This window comes from Podarcis melisellensis (assembly GCF_964234715.1).
Source record: "Podarcis melisellensis genome assembly, chromosome: 8".
Taxonomy (NCBI): Eukaryota; Metazoa; Chordata; class Lepidosauria; order Squamata; family Lacertidae; genus Podarcis; species Podarcis melisellensis.
In genome coordinates this window covers 24,030,713-24,050,549 of record NC_138540.1, presented here as the reverse complement: position 1 = coordinate 24,050,549, position 19,837 = coordinate 24,030,713, and the positions used below count along the sequence as shown (strand labels likewise).

The 19,837-nt window shown below is 47.1% G+C and overlaps 1 protein-coding gene across 1 annotated transcript in view; it reads right to left on the bottom strand.

Annotated features, from left to right (window-relative positions):
* ARHGEF16 (Rho guanine nucleotide exchange factor 16) overlaps positions 1 to 19,837 on the bottom strand; it is a 35,229-nt gene that overhangs the window by 12,492 nt on the left and 2,900 nt on the right. The window contains exons 2-9 of the mRNA XM_081923602.1: positions 15,228 to 15,819; positions 9,354 to 9,405; positions 7,993 to 8,168; positions 5,026 to 5,082; positions 3,396 to 3,556; positions 3,032 to 3,184; positions 2,377 to 2,506; positions 1,507 to 1,581 (exon numbers count right to left, since the gene is read on the bottom strand). Coding sequence (XP_081779728.1) covers positions 1,507 to 1,581; positions 2,377 to 2,506; positions 3,032 to 3,184; positions 3,396 to 3,556; positions 5,026 to 5,082; positions 7,993 to 8,168; positions 9,354 to 9,405; positions 15,228 to 15,791 — 1,368 coding nt within the window. The 5' untranslated portion in view covers positions 15,792 to 15,819. The remainder of the gene's footprint in view (positions 1 to 1,506; positions 1,582 to 2,376; positions 2,507 to 3,031; positions 3,185 to 3,395; positions 3,557 to 5,025; positions 5,083 to 7,992; positions 8,169 to 9,353; positions 9,406 to 15,227; positions 15,820 to 19,837) is intronic.

Below are 19,837 nucleotides of genomic sequence, written 5' to 3'. Positions count from 1 at the left end.
TGCAACATCATCTCTATCGTCATCTCCTGCACAAGTGGGAGCTGCAGGAAAAATAATAATGGTGCAACACGGGGGTGCTCCTGTGCACCTCTCCAGCCTGCCAGTCCTAACCCTCCTCGGTGACACTCCATTCCATGCCTTTGGCTCCATTCTATTTCCCATCCCATCTGGTTTTCTGGGCCTCCCCCCTCCAGTCTATCAGTCAGCATTCCATGCTCACTGAACATGCTTACCATATTTTTCGCTCCATTGGACGCACCGGACTTTAGGACGCACCGGACCATAGGAGGGGGAGAACAGGAAAAAAAAATCTTGTTCTCCCTCTCTAAAACAAGGTGCGTTCAAGGTACATTCACCAGAGCTTGTGGGGCTGGCGGTGGGGGGAAGCGCTGCTTTCCCCCACCGCCAGCCTCAAAGATCCCTGAAGCCTTTGGAGCGCAGCGCCCCGCTGCCCTGGAGAGGCTGTGCGCGCAGCCGTCCCCAAGCTAGAGCAGCAAGACAGAGCCCTCCGTCTCACTGTTCTGGCTTGGGAACAGCCTTGCTAGCTTCTGCAGGACAGCGGGGTGAAAGCACCCCGCTGCCCTGGAGAGGCTGTGCGCGCAGTGCTCCGTCTTCCTGTTCTGGCTTTGGGCTTAGCGGCGCAGCCTGCATTCGCTCTATAGGACGCACACGCATTTCCCCTTAATTTTTGGAGGGGAAAATGTGCGTCCTATAGAACGAAAAATACGGTAGTCCTCACTGGGCTGCTTCCCTCCTCCCTTTTGGGGTGGGGGGTGGGGATGGGTTGGGTACATCTGGAAAAGTTGGGATTCCCCAGAGTCTGCTGATCCTTCCACTTTTTGCACATGTATATAATTCAGTTTTAGCTACATTTGCAAATGGTGGAATTAGAGCAGGCATGTCCAAAGTCTGTTTGGGGGGTTCTAATTGAATTAGAGGAATGGGTTGCTAAAGTGTGTCTTGCTGCAATCTCCTGTTAGAGGTTTGACAGGAAAAGCCCCTCCCTAATTTCAGACGCCTCTTGAAAACTATTGTGGCCTTGACAATATGAAATTTTCTCTCAGAATTTATTGATTTGTTTTGATTGGCTCTAGACCACACGAGAGAGCCCCAGCTGTCCAAGAAAGCATCTCCTTGTTTTTTCCTTCATTAGATTAAACACTGAGCGACCAATTCTGGGGCTCCCCCAAACAACCAGTTTATGGAGCATTCATCCTCATATGTTCGTGGGAAGCTTATGTGGAGGTTAGACTATGTCCAGTCCTTATTGAGCATCCATTCCAATTTGCTCTATGGAGCATTTGTTCCCATTTTCAGGAGGGTTATGCGGCAATAAACATTCATCCTGATTTGCTTGTAAGGTGTTTACATGTCTTCCCATTAACCATCTATCCACCACACGATTCTCAACCAATTTGCCTCCCATCACTTTCCTAACTGCAGAAAAGCCCGTTTCATTCTTCAAAAAATGTGATAACACAAAGAGAGCTGAAGAAAGTCTCTTACCTTACTGATGGCCTTCAAAGCCTGAGTCGCTGCTTCGTAAGCTCTACTATGCATCTGGGTTTTCTGGCAGACAGTCTGAAATGGAACAGAACATCCACACCACTTTTTTTTTCCCTTCCAAAACTATTGGCTGCCCCAACCTGCAACCTGTTCTTGGCAGTCCGCTCAGCTAAGGGAGGGGCATATCTGCCAATTTTAGTTTCTTGGTGTGTTTTTTTCAAATCTTGAGGCCAGTTTGCCACAGTTCTACATCAACGTGCAATTTTAAAAATAATTCTCATGAATTATTCCTTCTTACTTCCTCTAATACACACTTTTTTGCAATGCATTTTTTGCCTAACAAAAAGTATTTTGTTATATGTTGTTTTCATAAATAAATGTATCCTGATGCATACTTTATCCCAGCATATGAATTTCTGGACATATTACTTGGATAGAGAACTGCAAATTTTGAAGGATGACTGTGTTTCAGAATAGGTCTGATCAGAACACACAGAACATTACTATTAGAATTGCAGGATTTTAGGTATATCATTCAGTCTTCTCTTTGGGAACATGTAGCAATCTTAAAGAACATGCAGATCAGTGAGGGGCCCAGTAAATCTGGGGCCAAGGGTCAGGTATGTATGTATGAATGAATGAATGAATGAATGAGAAGCATAAGCAGCTTCCTCACCAGGGTCTAGCAGCATGGCCTGTTAATGAGGTTCGAAGGTCAGAGGAAAGAACCCCAGCTTTCAGCCTGATGAATGGTAGACATTAATATTGTGTTTTAATGCTGCAACCCGCCCCCCGCCCCCGGGATGACAGGCAGGTAAACAACAACAGATGGGCATATATATTTTCATTTGCCCCTCTGCTTGCTCTTACATCCATCAAAAGAGGCAGGCGAGTAACTCTCTGCATGGGGTTGATAAGGAAAGAGATCAAGGGAAGGCTGCCACACTCTGGTTTCTGCTCAATGTGTTTCAGGGTCTCTTTAAAGGCAGGATTCGTGGTTCTGCAACAGAACAGAAAACACCACTTTAGCTTCTTGTGACCAATGCAATGCATGTTTTTTACACTTTAAATGGATAACCTGAATACACACACACCAAGTTACCTCCTTTGCAAGAAAGAGTAGAGTATCAAACTGGGAGTTTCAATGAATTCATCTACTACCTACCTTGGATTAAGGGTTGGATTAAGGGTTGAATCCAAATTAGTCCTGCTCAGAGCAGGCCTATTGAAGTCAATGGGCATGACTAACTTAGGGTAATCAATTTCACTGGGCTAATCCAAGTAGGATTAAGTTGGCAATCAGTAGCACTTTCTTAGAATCATACAATTATAGAGCTGCCAGGCATGTTTGTGTTATTATTCCCATATCGCAGATGGGGGAGACTGAAGACTAAGGCCACTTGGGTTCATAGCAGGGGCACGATTCTAAGTCTTTACACCAACCCACATAGGTTGGACTTTAATACACTAAAGCTTATAAATAATCTTTTAAGTTTGGGGGTGGAGGATGACTGAAATCACTTACAACAGCTTCTGAAGGGTCCTCTGTTGGTAGACTTCATTCGAACAATAGATGACGTATGGATTAAAATTATTAGTTGCGTGAGTCTCTACGATGTCGCTGATGTCTGGGATCAGGACGTTCTCCTGATGCCTTTTCTCCAAGTCCTCAAAAAAGCTAGAGGTACAATAAATAAGAGGGAGGTTGAGAAACTGAGTTTCATGGTCAGCCTCCTCTGCACATGTTTCAGCTTGTCAATATCCTCCTTAAATTGTGGTGCCCAGAACAGTTAAGCAGATCCAAAGGTGAACAGTCCAAGGATCTCAGGAGGAATCCTCACAACCACTTTGCCAGGTAGGTCAAAAAAGGTCTGAGGCTTGAGATTTACCTCTTGCTGGCAGCCAGGATATCCCCAATGTTGGAGAACAGGTGGTGGTGATCCGTCTGATTCATGGTGTCCCTCAGTGCCTCCGACTTCATGAAGTGGCTCACCAGGATCTCCAGGCTGCGCATGTAGGAATACTCAGAGGTAATGATCTCAAAGATCGCCTGCAGGGGAAAAAAGGAAAGGATGGAGAGACAGAAAGGTGAACATGAGTGGACAGCCCTTTTAAGCTGATCGTTGATCATAGCTGATCATGGAACTGTAGAGGTGGAAGGGACCCCCAGGGTCATCTAGTCCAACCCCCTGCAATGCAGGAATCTTTTGCCCAAAGTGTAAGTCAGACCCACAACACTGAGGTTAAGAGTCTCATGCTCTTCCAACTGAGCTATGTGGCGGGGGTGCATTTTCAGATGCTGGCAAGTGAAATGTTGGTCTGCAGCCACCAACATTGGCACCATTAATGGTGCCATCTGGATAGAACTGTGGGCAAAAAAGTCTGGGGCTCCAATCTCCAGAATGAGAGATACAGCAACCCACTTTAGCAATCTGACATTTGTTGTTTATGTTCTGGCAATGCATTCTATATCAGGCTGCCTTTGAAGATGATTTGGAAACCGCACGATTCAGCAGTCAAATTGTTGACTAGGCAGCATGGTCAGAACACATAACACCAATTTTGGCATGACTGCATTTGTTTCCTGACTCCATTCAAAAATCATAGTTTTGACCTATAAAACCTGATGTGGCTCAGGACCTCAAGGACTACTTCCTGCCACCTGAATTGAGCCAGACCATGTGATCATAAATCTGAGGCTCTTCTTCTCAAGTGCCCCTCCTCTACTGGAGGTTCAGAGGGTGGCAACACAAGATTGGGACTTTTCAGTGGTGGCCCCCTCCACTTGTGGAATCCTCTCCCTCCCACCCAGGGAGGCACACCTGGAGCAATCTCTGGTCAATTTTCAGGTGCTAAGCAAAGACTCTTCTCTTTGCATGACACTAGTGGGGTGGGGTCTGCAAGTCCTGATCTGTTTTGTATTTTTAAATCTCCATAGCGTGTTCTTATTGGTTTTAATGTCAGCTGCTTATGGTCCCTCCTTGAGAAAAGTGACTAACAAATAAAAGAGAAAGGGAAAAGAAGAGAAGCCCTCTATAAGACTATTAAGCGAAGCAATCTTAAGCAGGGAATAAAGAGAGACACAGCAGCTTGAAAGGAACTCATTGTTTGGGGAGAATTTACAAGACATTCAAAACCATGCCACTTCTCCAATTTCCACAGCATTTTGCGCAACATACTGTACTTTTCCATGTATAAGACGAGCTTTTCTTCCTTAAAAAATGTATTAAAAATGGGGGGGTCATGTTATACACAGATAGTGCATTGTGGGGATGTGTGATTGGTTGCTGCCGTGAGCCGGAGATAGTTAGTGGCTATTTGGCATTTTGTGTCGCGTGCAAGTCGCAGCGTAGGTCAGGCAGGTGAGTGAATTTTGACAATTTCCCCTAAAAAAAAAATCTCCCCCCATTAATTTGGAGTCCCCCAAAATACATGGGGGTGTCTTATACACAGGAAAAAAATACAGTACTCTTCTAACGCCAAGCAGGAACCTTGTTTGAGCCTCCTGGCTTCCCTTACCTCCTGCCGTTTGCGCTCTTCCGGGGATATCTGCTCCAGGATTCCAGCTTCCTGCACCTGCAGAAGACAAATTCTGAGTGACTTGCAGACTCATTGATAGTTTTCAGGTATCCCTTCTGTGGAACCACATGACCAAGGACCCCACACAGGTAGCCATGGGGGTGCAAGAAGGACACTTTAATAATAATAAAAAAGGAAGTCACATAGAATTCAATGGGGTTTCCTCCCTGGTAAGTGGTTATAGGATTACAGGGTGCCCATTTTTATGTTAAGAACTTATTTTATGATGATGATGTTGAAGAATCCATCTTTTGTTTTTAGAACATGGAAAAAAAGTTACAGCAATGAAACTACGAAGTATTGAAGACAAAACAAATCTGCCCCTCTTCACTGCCACTACATATTATCCCAGAGCTAAGTCACTCACACTGAACAAGCCAGATTGAGTTCCCCATTATTTTTGTTATTTATTTATATAACAGTCAAAAAATCTCTAACACAGGGGTGGGGAACATCAGGCTTAGGGGCTGGATGTGGCCCTCTAGGCAGCTCCGTCTGGCCCTTGGAACTCCCCAGGCCACACCCCTAGTTGGCCTTACTTCACCCTCTCCTTAGGTGTTTTTGCCTGGCTGGAATGTGCTTTGAACTCTGATCATGCCTCTTGCTTAGCTGGATGGAGGAGGGAGACTGGCAGTGTGTAGAAATCAGCCTACTGTACAAAGGTAAAATTTGCATCAGTTGCTCCTCCCACTTTAGCCTCTGGCCCCACCCACCATATGGCCCTCAGGACATTGTTCAGAAGGCTATGTGGCCCTCAGGCTGAAAAAGCTCCCCCTACTTTTACTGGTTCACATAAAACAATGCAACATATTCCGTCCAAAATGCCAATCATATCAAATGTTTAAAACAAGCCAACATAGAATATAATCAAAATACAAATAAAATCAGAAAAGTTAAAACATATGTAACCAAAGTACATGTTAGAGAAATGCATGCCTGGGGAGGCTAGAAAGGGTTTGGTAGGTGCAGAAAACAATACAGCCTAATAACAATGGGCAGGGAGTTCTGGTGCCACACTAATGGGTCGATTCCTTGAAAATGCAGAACAAACATTACGTGGCACTGTAGAGTTACTAGGGAGCTCCTTGCTCGGGGAGTTTCCACTCTCACCTGCAACACCCCCAGACAAAGCTTGAAAGGGAAAGGGGAAAAAACATCAGAGCTGCGTTTCAGCAAACTCCATTAATCCTGCCAGGTGAAGCAGATGAACTTTGGAACCATCTCAGGAGGAAATGTTGAGTTGTTTTTTTGAAAAAAAAGTGGAGGAGGACAATACCAGGTCAGATAAGAAAAGGCAGGTGAGCTTCAGAGGCAAAGCCACTCCCTCAGGTCACATCATCCCAACTGAATGTTGCACCATCCATTTCTCCGAGGCAATTCTGTCTGCTGCAGGGGAACTTCTACTGAGAGTCCCACAGTAGCCAAAACACACATGTCAAAAAGGGTGCGGGAGACAGGTGTGCAAATATTGACTGAGGCAGAAGAAATCCACCTGAAGTACATTCCTGGAACACAGGACACTCCCTGATCCAGAGTTAGAACACTGCAGTGGCTCTCCAGGATTTCAGACAGGGATCTCACCCAACCTGACCTGGAGATGCTGGGGACTGAACCCAGGACCTTCTGCATACCACTAAGTTATGACTCCTGCTGCTCCACTTCTGAGAATTCAGTGTTGGTGTGTACCAGTATAGCAGTATGCGGCTTGAGCACATATAGTTCCCACATCATGTGGGAGGTCCATGTGCCAGTCAAGGAAGGGGGCAAACCAGCAAGAGGGTCTTTCCCAGTTGTAGTACTCTCCCCTCAACAAGTCTTGCCTGGCATCCACACTTATATTTTCAGTATTAGGGAAGGATCACAGAGACCCACTGTCAGAAAGAACTCATTTGAGGGAGAGGCAACTCATATATGAATCTGTCTGGTCCCCCTACACCGTTGGCACCACATTTATATTCAGTGGGCTATGTTGCAAAGGTCCGTATACTTAAAGCTATGGTTTTCCCAGTAGTGATGTATGGAAGTGAGAGCTGGACCATCAAGAAGGCTGATCGCCGAAGAATTGATGCTTTTGAATTATGGTGCTGGAGGAGACTCTTGAGAGTCCCATGGACTGCAAGAAGATCAAACGTATCCATTCTTAAGGAAATCAACCCTGAGTGCTCACTGGAAGGACAGATCCTGAAGCTGAGGCTCCAATACTTTGGCCACCTCATGAGAAGAGAAGACTCCCTGGAAAAGACCCTGATGCTGGGAAAGATTGAGGGCACAAGGTGAAGTGGACGAAAGGGGACGAGATGGTTGGACAGTGTTCTTGAAGCTACCAACATGAGTTTGACCAAACTGCGGGAGGCAGTGGAAGACAGGAATGCCTGGCGTGCTCTGATCCATGGGGTCACGAAGAGTCGGACATGACTAAACAACTAAACAACAACAATGTTGCAAAACAGCTCTGCGGAAGCTAGGAAAGTTGGAGGCTAATAAATGCAAATGAGCCCCGAGCTTCACCGACCAGTGGCGCAAAAAGTATTTCTATAAGGTAGCCCCATAGGTACCCAAAATGAAATGGAAGAAAATGACTGTCCTTCAAAAACAGAAGGACCCCTCTTGTGTACCATAGACCACAGATGGGTGGGGCCAGCGGCCTTTCCATCACCTGATGTCACTGGTATATCATGTGCCCATGTACAAAATCGTCAATGACCAGCTAGTGCATTTCATCCTTGCTGTGCCTTTACCTGCTCCACAGCTGTCATCATCATACGTGGCATCATGTGCAGGGCAGGTGGGCATGTTCTGGCCAAAATGGAGCAACTGGGAAGGCCTACTGGGCCTGATTCAAGGAGGTTCCCAGCTGCTCTTCTAAAAGACGGGATCCCTCACCCTCTAGCGATCTCCCATTCCTACCTCTGGCAGCTGGCTCCAGGTCATGTGAGCAGGCCGGTAGTTCTTCACCACAATGGTGGAGGAATCTGTGGCAGGGGGTTCCTCAGGGATGGTTTCCACCTCTAGGAGGTCGTCATCTGACTCGTGGCTGATGGAGTTGAGACCTTTCTCGCGAATCTCTTGATACAGGCGGGGATCTGGGATAGAGAAGTGGGGCGGATCAGCGATGCTGAGAAACCTCAGGTAACTCTTTGCTCCCCAGAGACACACATTTTCCCAACCTATGTGCTAACGCTATGGAAGCACATTACCAATAGGAATCTTATATACCAGGAGGGGATGATGTGGGACCCTCTAGACGTTCCTCAACAACATCTCCCACCATCTCTGACCATTTGGGGCTGATGGTCCCAAAACATCTGTGGGTTTCACAGTACACTGGCTGCCCCTGCTATGCAGTAATAGTGAACACGTTCTTCCGCATTGATATCTTTTATGAAGCAAGCATCAGAAGGATTTGGAGAAAACAAGGTTTGTTCAAGTATATTAAACAATATATTTTAGGGGGAAGAAAACTTTCAAGGAGAATCCAAGTCTCAGCTATGCAGGCAGAAGGTCCCAGGTACCATCCCCAGCATCTCTGGGTAGGTCTGGAGATGTTCCTTGCATAAAACCCCAAAGAGCTGCTGCCAGTCAATGTAACTAATCCTGAGCTGGATGGAACAGGGGTCTGAATCAGGAAAATGCAGCTACCCATGTTAAGAAGCTAAAGGTGTGTGTATGAGAGAAAGAGAGCGAGAAAGAGCAAAAATAGCCCAAACGACACTTGAGAATGGACCCCAGAATGCTGCCTGACTGAAAGGGGAGATGGAATGGAGTATCCTGGAAGAGGGTTCAACTGCCTGGCACCCTTAACACAATCACTCCACACTGCAACATTTTGTTGCAGCTTCCACTTGTAATTCCCATCAAGAACTCACATATTCCAAGGCATCGTGAGTCCTTAGCAGCAGAAAACAAGCAAGGGAGTCGCAGACAACTAAGTTTTACTCAGGGTAGACCTGTTGAATTTAATGGACCCAAGTTAGCAATTCATTTCAGCAGTCCATTCATTTCAATGAGTTTACTCTGAGTAGGGGGCAAGCGCAAGACACAGCGCTGAGGATCCCTAGCTGAACTGATGTAAGAGTAGCCAGGTTGCTACTTCCTGTTGCCAAAAATTTGGGCACCTTGGGGTTGACTGCCTGTGTGAAACTGCTCCCATAGGAACCAAGTCTTATTTTACGACGTCCTGTTGTGGAATGGATGCAAAGGGAAGATTCCCAGGATCAATCCAAAGTCTGACTAGGGTTGCCCTGGAATATCCTGGTCCATCTACTCACCATCTTTGAAGGAACCTCCATGCCGATTCATACGCTTCCGACCAAAGGTTCTCTGTCAAACAGAGAGAGAAAATGAGGGTGGGGGGCAATCATAAGCAGCTACACAGACATTCCATTTCTTAAAAAATCATATTGCAGACAGTGGTGGCTGGTGCCCATTTGTACTGGTGGGCTGGAAGGCAGGGAGACTAACAGCAGGTGGCGCTAGAGCCAATAACAGGCAGGCCCAGAGCCAATGACATGTGGAGCCAACTAATTCTAGTTTTGTTCCCATCCTCTTCCTCCCTCCTGAGAGAGAGAGAGAGAGAGAGAGAGAGAGAGAGAGAGAGAGAGAGGGGAAACAAGCCTACTGTATTATTATTTTATTATTATTATTATTATTATTATTATTATTATTATTATTATTTTATTCAATTTATAGGTAAAGATAAAGGGACCCCTACCATTAGGTCCAGTCGTGACCGACTGGGGTTGCAGCACTCATCTCGCTTTATTGGCCAAGGGAGCCGGTGTACAGCTTCCGGTTCATGTGGCCACCATGACTAAGCCATTTCTGGCGAACCAGAGCAGCGCACGAAAACGCTGTTTACCTTCCCGCCGGAGTGGTACCTATTTATCTACTTGCACTTTGACATGCTTTCGAACTGCTAGGTTGGCAGGAGCAGGGACCGAGCAGCGGGAGCTCACCCCGTTGCGGGGATTCGAACCACGACCTTCTGATCGGCAAGTCCTATTCTCTGTGGTTTAACCCACAGCGCCACCCGCGTCCCTCATTCAATTTATATACCACCCTTTATCAAAAGATCCCAGGGTAAAGAGGAATGTTTTTGCCTGGTGCCTAAAGACATGCAAGTGGCAGGTGGCGCTGTGGCAGGACGCAGGTGGCGCTGTGGGTTAAAGCCTCAGCGCCTAGGACTTGCCGATCGAAAGGTCGGCGGTTCGAATCCCTGCGGCGGGGTGCGCTCCCGCTGCTCGGTCCCAGCGCCTGCCAACCTAGCAGTTCGAAAGCACCTCCAGGTGCAAGTAGATAAATAGGGACCGCTTACCAGCGGGAAGGTAAACAGCGTTTCCGTGTGCGGCTCTGGCTCGCCAGAGCAGCGATGTCACGCTGGCCACGTGACCCGGAAGTGTCTCCGGACAGCGCTGGCCCCTGGCCTCTTAAGTGAGATGGGCGCACAACCCCAGAGTCTGTCAAGACTGGCCCGTACGGGCAGGGGTACCTTTACCTTTACCTAAAGACATGCAATGATGGTGCCAGATGAGACTCTCTGGGGAGAGCGCTCCACAGCACAAATGTAAAGTCTACTCTCACCCCACCCACCATTTCCATACGGCCCCCAGAAGGCTACCTGGGAGGGAATGCGGCCCTCAATCTGAAAAAAAAATCTGCCCTGAAGCACTATGAAATACTAGACATTAGCAATGATTGAACCTTGCCAATCATCATTCAAGGTTATTGAGCAGAGGTTGGAAGTCCACCAGCCACGTATGATCTCGTTGAGATTCCTGCATTGCAGGGGGTTGGACTAGATGACCCTTGGTCCCAACTCTACAGTTCTGTGATCTTGCTCCGTTTGTTTGAACAACTCTTGCTTGTTCAGGACTCCCAGAAGTCTGAACAAGCAACTGAGAGCCAAGCTCCTTCGTAGATTCAGCTGCTGCTGAATTACCCCCACGTGTTTCTCCACCCCACGGCTGGCTCAGACCTATGTACAAACAACGTCCTAAGAGGATCATCCGGATTTGAGCCGAGGGAAACAATTGCCAGCCAGAGAGTTATGTTGCAACGGCAGTTACGTCCGCGGTCAAATTTGCAGCCCCAGTTTGAAAACAAAAACAACCACCCAGAAAACGAGGCGTTTCTCTGGATAAATACTGGGCGGTGTTTTACAATGCAAGAAGAAGGTGCAGAGTCCAGAGTGGAAAGGGGCCTGTGACAATTAACATCACAAAGGTTTGGGTTCAGCATTAAGGAGTTTCTAGCCTAGGCTTGCAGCCTAATAGAGGTGGAACATAGGAAGCTGCTGTAGGCAGAGTCAGACCACTGCCTGACAGCAGCTGTCCAGTATTTCAGAAAGGGAGCCTTTCCCAGCCCTTCCTAGAGATGCTGGGGACTGAATTTGGGGTGTTCTGCATGCAAGAAACATGCTCTGCCATATTGAGCAGGGCATAAATAGAACAACAGCAGCAGCAGCAATGGAATAAGATGCCCCTATTTTCATCAGAGAAATGTGGCACAGTATGCAAGAAAGGATCCCTTGCATTGCTTCTAAAGCCTTAAGAGGAAGCGACACAACCAAGGCCTTTCCCACAGGGCCATAACCTCTTGGTCAATGTGTGTCTTTCACACACACCTTGCAACTTTGGCGTGTGATCTTCTTTGCCTTATTTCAGTTTCACTTTCTCAACGTGTGGGATGGGGGTGGGGGAATCCAAGTTCCAAAGTGACTCAAGCTTTTGTTTAGTTTTCCAGGGACCTTTGCCCCCAGCAGCCCTAACATTATCACTGCAGCACTTCCCCATACTAGACTCCCACCCACCTTGGGTCTCGTTGCAACACGTAACCGATGAACAACCCTCAGGTCAAGAGCTGTCGGGACTCAAACCTTGGCCTTCTTGCTGCTGCCTCTTGTGGTGAGAGACAGAACTGCAGCTGCAGCACCTACCTACCTACCTAGACCAGAGGTGATGAACATCAGGCCCAGGGGGTGAAAGTGGTCCTCCAAGCTCCCGCCCCCCCTCTCTCTGATCTTACTTACTTATATTTATTTACAGCTATTAGCCCATAAAATATGTACAAACATAAAAGCACAGAAGCTCAGGACTCACCTTCCAAGCCCTATTTTGCACCCTCAGATGGATTGCCACCACCTCTTCCACATCATGGACACTCCTGGCTGGGTGCAAGAGGTAAATCTCAAGGGAGCAGAAAGGGCCAGGCAGTGTATAAGCATCTTTTGGTGTTGCTGACTTGCATGTGAGCATGACACCATTGCAAGCACCAGCTCATCCTCAGGACATTCCAGGATCATTTCAGAAGCCAGGATGACTTCTGTAATTCTGGGAATATCCCAGGCAAAGAGAGATGGTTGGAGGGTATGCCGTACTCGGGGTCCCAGTTTACCAAACATAGAGCAAGGGTTGCTAACATGATGCCCTCCAGAGTTCGTTGGGACTCCTGGCTCTTAAAAGCTCCTCCTACATCTGTTTGTTTGTTTCAAGTACAGTGGTACCTCTGGATGCGAATAGGATCCGTTCCGGAGCCGGGTTCGCAGCCTGAGTAAAATGTAAGATGCAACTGTGCGTCTGCGGGTCGCGTTTTGCCGCATCTGCATATGCTCAAGCAGCGAAACCCAGAAGTAACGCGCTCTGTTACTTCCGGGTCGCCACGGAGTGTAACTTGAAAATGCTCAACCTGAAGCATATCTAACGTGAGGTATGACTGTATTTATATACCCTTTCCCCAAGTGCAGGACCCAAAGTGATTCGCCGCACACATCAAAACAGATTCAGCTAAAAATGCACATTTAAATAGGAATTAACATTTAAATAAGTGACCCTATTTAAACAACAGCCAGCACTGGAAACCATTTAAAAGCACAGCATGCATATATTAAAAAAACCCCAACCAAAACGTACAACCGTCCCTTCAGAAGACCCTGCCACAACAGTCAGTTACTGGCCAAAGACCTGTCTGAACAAAGAAAGTGTTTGCTTTCTACTGAAAGGAAAGCAGAGAGGAGACTTGACTAGACCCCTGTAGACGGGAGTTTCACTATCTGGGAGCAGCCACCAAGAAGTCCTTGTCTCATGCCTCCCCGGAAGATTTCAAAACCCGGGCAGGCTCATATAAGGAGGTAGGTGCATACAGGGTCATAACCAAAACCGTGAATTGCACTGAAGTCAGCACTTTCCATCGGTGGAAAAATCACAAATTGGCCACCCTTGCATCCATTTTCTGAGTCAAGCCACATCTGCACCTTGTGGTCCTTCAAAAATGTAAGCGGAGTGTATTCAAAAATATAAGTGGAGTGCATGAACTCTGCCATATATCCATGGCAAGGTTCCCCTCTCCTTCCAAGTTTCCAGGAGAGAAAAGCCCAGTTACATGGACTCTTGTGCTGAAAACGTCCGCCCCTTCACCCTCCCCTTTCCAATTCAGTCCAAATCTCCCTGGAAAAGTTGATAGAAACCCCAAAGTCATCTTCAAATAGAGAGCGTGATTAACTCCCCAGTTCCCAAGGATCTATCAAAGGCAGCACCATATCCTGCTTCCAGATGGCAGGCTGCTTTGCTCACTTCTGGAGTGGACAGAGTTAACTTGTTTTGTTTTAAAATCCAAGTTTGAGCTCTGACCCTCCGCTGGCCAGGCCTCAGCTAATCAGGGCAGTAATTCGGGCCAGCTGCAGCCAAACTGGAGCTCTGTATACATTTGTCCAATCCAGAATAAAAGCATTTGGGACGAGGATGAAAGCTTTAACACTTTGGAAACAAACACACCATTGCTTCAGCAGCTCACAATACAATTTCATTGCATGGGTTCCTAGAGTTGGAACCCCTAAGGGTCTTATCTTCCAACCGCCTGCAATGCAGGGATTTCAGCGAATCCTGAGTACTTCTCGGGCTTCAGAATCCAAACTGTGGTCTGAGTGACCAATTGCACCGGCAAGCCATGGTTTGGAGTCCCTCAACATCTGGAGGGCACCAGGTTGGGGAAGGTGGCACTGTCAGCTTGTTCCTTCCCTGAGGTAGGGTGGAAGGCACTATGGGGCTTTTGGCATGTCCACCTGAAACACCCCTGAAGTCTCAAGCATCTTCTGGGTGAATGGAAGGAATCCACCCAACTCTACTCCAGTTTCGGACTGGGACAAATCAGCTGCTGAAATGCTTGTAACCCCATTAAAACAGGGGTAGCCATGCCCAGGAAGGAAGCATCAGCAGGCTACAACTTCTGCCACCCTGACCATGGGCCATGCTGGCTAGGGACTGATGGAAATTAAGAGTGCAACAACAACTGAAGACACATTGCTGGCTTCCCTGCTAAATGAGAGCCAGCAGGGTGGAGTGATTAGAGTATCAGACAGGGAGAGACCAGGGTTCAAATCCTGACCCCCTCAGCCATGAAGCTCACTGGGTGACCTTGGGCCAGTCGCTGCCTCTTGGCCTAACTCACCTCACAGGGTTGTGGTGGAGATTAAAAGAGCAGGCCACGGTGGAACGGTGCAATGGAGAACTTATGAAACAGCAATGTCATACTAGCTCTGCCTAAGGTATGGTGGAGAACAGCAACAACCGACAAAATACAGTACAAGGACAGGAAGAAACACCATGGACAGAATAATAGCCACACACAAAGAACAACAAAGAGAGAGTCTGAATGCTTCACCTGTAAGACTGTAAATTATTTGATGTGTTAATGCGAATGGAAGTCGTTAAAATTGCAGCGGCGGTATAAGGGTTTGTTATTCTGACTGGTGTGTAATTGGGATTTGTAAGTTTTTGGGATGCAGAGTTAAAGTAAATTATCAAGCCATCAATTCTAACATAGTTTGGCATATGAACAATTGGCATTATTGGTTGTATTATAATGTGGTATTGTGACAATAGTTTGGCATATGAACAATTGGCATTGTTGGTTCTATTATAATTTGGTATTGTGACAATGAGGCTTTTATTGGATCATTGTAACTGAAAACTAATAAAAAATTATTACGCATAAAGAGTGGGCCACCTTGAGATCCATCCATAGAGAAAAAAGGCGGAATAGACATGCAATAAATAACAACAACAGTGGATTATATACCACTGTACCCTCTAGAATAGCCTATAATTCTAGGCTATTCTAGAGGGCCGGTGGCAGTACAAAGGCCCTACCTTCTGCCTTCCAGGGCTCCGGGCTCCTTGGCCATTGCTTTCTTCACACAGTGGCTTCAGGCCGCCCCCAATGAACTTGGAGGGCTCTGCGGGCTCCCCGTTCCCCAGGCCCTTCATGGCAGCCCGGTAAGACATGCTGCGGAGGTTGCGCTTGAGTGTCCCTCCATCCAGCTCCGCTTCCTCCAGGTCGTCGAATGAAATGCTGGGGGCCGACATGCGCTTGGGGTCCATTCGGGCAGCTTCCTTGCTCAAGATGGCCGCCGAGAAGCTCTGGTGCCGAGAGGGGACCTTGGGCTTGGGGCCCTCCGCCAGGCCCTTGGGGATGAGCTGTTGGGTGCCCACCTTGAGGGCGACTGGGCTTTGGGTGCTGAGGACGATCCGGCGAGGCCCAGTGGGCGATGGGGAGCGCTCGGCCAAGAACACAGAGCTGTCCAGCGGGCCCAGAGAGCTGCGCTTGCTGTGTGGGGACACATTGTTGGCGCTAAGGCGCAAATCCGAGCTGACCTGGTGCTCCAGCAGTACGGCCTTGTCTCCCAAGGAGCCGGTCGAATGGCGCTGAGACATGGCGCCGGCGTCTGCAGATTTGTGGGGCCTGGAGAAAGGAAGAGAGAGGATCAGGGTTGCAGTTTTCCAGCACAGGAAGCAAACAAAATATGTGAGTCTCTAGGGATCTGAATCTGCCAAAGCCATGACATAATAAACATGTGGAGACCATTTGGGTGGTTTCATTCAGAATCCCTGAGGAAAATATATTTCTTACTCTTTTTGGAGTAGGTAGTAACACTTAAATGAAAAAAAATTGTTTTAAAATACAGTGGTACCTCGGATGTCGAACGTTATCCGTTCCAGAAGGATGTTCAACTTCCAAAATGTTCCATTTCCGAGGCGTGGCTTCTGATTGGCTCTTGCAACCAGAAGAGCCAATCGGAAGCCACTTGTCTGCCGCATCAGATGTTTGGCTTCCAAAAAACGTTCGGAAACTGGATCTCTTACTTCTGGGTTTTCAACAATCGGGAGCCGAAATGTTCAGCAACGGAGATGATCAAAAACTGAGGTTTGACTGTACCAGGATATTGTCTTATGATATTCTCAGTTGGAGCTAAAGTTACTAAGCATTCCAATAGTAACATTATTCCACAGGCGGCAATTTTTTGCCCTGCAGTTGAAAATGAATACAGTGGTACCTCGGGTTACATACACTTCAGGCTACATACGCTTCAGGTTACAGACTCCACCCAGAAACAGTGCTTCAGGTTAAGAGCTTTGCTTCAGGATGAGAACAGAAATCGTGCTCCGGTGGTGCTGTGGAAGCAGGAGTCCCCATTAGATAAAGTGGTGCTTCAGGTTAAGAACAGTTTCAGGTTAAGAACGGACCTCCGGAATGAATTAAGTACTTAACCCGAGGTACCACTGTATTTTTGTTTGTTTGTTCTGTAATCTAACATCATGTGTGAGTTAATTTTTCAACAATAGCTACGCTCCAGACTTAACTATGCCAGAAATCCTTATTTAATTTGTCTAAATGTTTCCTTTTCTTGTGACAATGATAAGAAGGCCATCTGTCACGTACAATCTAGTTGAGATTTCTGCATTGCAGGAGACTGAACTAGATGACCCTTGGGGTCACTTCCAAGTCTACAGTTGTATGTTTCTATAAATAAATATACTTAATTCTTTCCAAGCCATCTTCCATTTGGCCCATCCCATATCACCAAGAGGGGAACCCGCATAAATTCTTGCTTTCTTCTTAAATTAATTTCTAGGAACAACATTTCCACAAAAGCTGCCACTGAGTGACATTCTTTCAATAAGTGGAAATATGTACCTTTATGGGGTGTTTTTCTTTTTTAAACAGCACCATCATTTGGCTGGTTAATAGGTCATAAAATCACCTGTGCATAGTGCCCCATAAATATTAGCAAAGCATAATATTAAACCTGAATGATTTCATAGGCACCTTGTTGCTTATTCATTCCCATCGAAGCGGTCAATTTCATAACAAGGCTGTTTTTTAAAAAGATAAACATAGAGGCCGCAGAACTCTTTCAGCTTGCAAAGACTAGGGGAGAAAGAAGGCTGCCCAACCTGTTGGATTAGTTTTCAAACTGATTTCCAAGTAGTATTCTCTTCCAGTTTTCTATAGCGGGTTGGGGCACAAAAAGGTATTCTTAATTCAACTCTCCCTGTAAAAGGGCGGGGAGCTCCTCTTCCAGATACCTTGCATGCAACTCCTAGTTTAAAGATATTTGAGGATCCCAGGACATCATTGTTTTCATGCTGGCTAGGATGCAGTAAGTTTCCCCCTTTGTTCCTTCTTCTTTTGGAAGGATTCTAGAAATGTACAGGCATGCTACAACAACACTATTTATATCCCTCCAAGGGGACGCGGGTGGCGCTGTGGATTAAACCACAGGGCCTAGGACTTGCCGATCAGAAGGTCAGCTGTTCGAATCCCCACGACGGGGTGAGCTCCCGTTGCCCGGTCCCTGCTCCTGCCAACCTAGCAGTTCGAAAGCACATCAAAGTAGATAAATAGGTACCACTCCAGCAGGAAGGTAAATGGTGTTTCTGTGCGCTGCTCTGGTTCGCCAGAAGTGGCTAGTCATGCTGGCCACATGACCTGGAAGCTGTACGCCGGCTCCCTTGGCCAGTAAAGCAAGATGAGCGCCGCGACCCCAGAGTCGGCCACGACTGGAGCTAATGGTCAGGGGTCCCTTTACCTTTAAGGAGATCAAGATGCAGTGCATGGTTCTCCCTGCCCCCACTTTATCCTCACAACAACCCTGTGAGGTAGGTTTGGCTGAGAGATGTTGACTGGCACAAGATAACCAGGGAAATTCATGACTACTAGGCACAATGGCTGTGTCCTGCCTCCACTGCTGGAGGCAGAATGTCTCTGAATGGCAGCTGCTGTGCATCAAGTAAAAAGAGAGCAGCCGAGCTTCAGTTCTGCTTGTAGCCTTCCCTGGGCGGCATCTGGGCAGCCTATGTGGGGACAAGATGCTGGGCTTGATTGGTCACTGGCTTGATCAAGCAGCCAGGCTCTTCTTAACAGCTGAGTGGGCAATTTGAACCCTGGTCTCCATGGTCCGATGCTCTAGTTGCTACACCTAGAAACTACAGACCCTGATTATTTAATATGAATGAAGGCATGCAAAGGAGGAAATAATGGATGCAAGAAATGTAGGAGCAGCTTTTGCGCCTAATTCACAAATCTCACTCATCGCTGTTCCTGAAATGCGCCATTGAAAATTGTTCTCCAAGAATAGCCACAATTGGATTTTCACACATATCATAGCACAGATTTTAATCAGGCTGATCCACCTTTCCATGCCCACAGGCAGGTGAGTTTGGGAAAGCGGGCACCAGGGTTAGCAGAGGTTGAATTCTTAAGGGCTCTATAGATAAAACAAAGTATGCTACCTTTAACTCCTAGGAGGAATGATGATGATGATGATGAGGAAGAAGAAGCAGCAGCTATGAACTGCAGCTATTTGGTGCAATGCCTGGAAATTTCTTTATTTACAACCCGCACCTGTTGAGACATGTTATCTAGGGTGCAAGGTAGATTGCATTATTTACTCCACCAGCATTCCTTCCAACCCTGAAGGAGCAGGAACACCCTTTGATTTCTCGGTTGGCAGGTTGGGGCACGGCCAGAGCAGGCAGCGACAGAGAACACACAAGTTAAGAAAACAAAAAGCAGCAAGACTCAAATTCGGGAAACCCTGGACTAGATGATCCTCAGGGTCTCTTCCAACTCCATGATTCTATGATGTCAAGGCCAAGATCAGGATATGGATAAGGTGGGCAAATGCAAAAAAAGAGGATCAGGGTGGGGTGGGCCCCTGCATCTAATAGTTATGTAGAAGAACAAATCAGCTCTAGGTAACAAGGTACACCTGCAGAAACTTTATCTTCTGCTCAACTATTGAAGACACAGGAGGCCTCTGTCCTCTACATTTCCTATCTAACCCTAAAGGTAAAAAAGGGACCACTGAACGTTAGGTCCAGTCGCGGACGACTCTGGGGTTGCAGCGCTCATCTCGCTTTATTTGCCGAGGGAGCCGGCGTACAGCTTCCAGGTCATGTGCCCAGCATGACTAAGCTGCTTCTGGCGAACCAGAGCAGTGCATGGAAACACCATTTATCTTCCTATCAGAGCAGTACCTATTTATCTACTTGCACTTTGACGTGCTTTTGAACTGCTAGGTTGGCAGGAGCAGGGACCAAGCAATGGGAGCTCACCCCATCGCGGGGATTTGAACTGCCAACCTTCTGATCGGCAAGCCCTAGGCTCTGTGATATAACCCACAGCGCCACCCGTGTCCCATCTGACCCTAGTTGCACATAACTTCAACCATGGTGGTGGGGACACACAGAGCGATGCTGGCACAATTAGCTTCCTCAATGAGAGCCAGTTCCACGTGCTGGCAGAACACACAAGCGGGAATGTTCCTGGTTCAAATTTCTCATTTGCTATGAACCTGCTGGCAGTTCTGTTGGTATTATTATTTTCCCCCGAGGATCATACTGTTGACTCCTCCTCCTGCAGGGCTGTCATTAAAAAATTACTTGTGTCATGTATACAAAGGGCTTTCAACATTCTA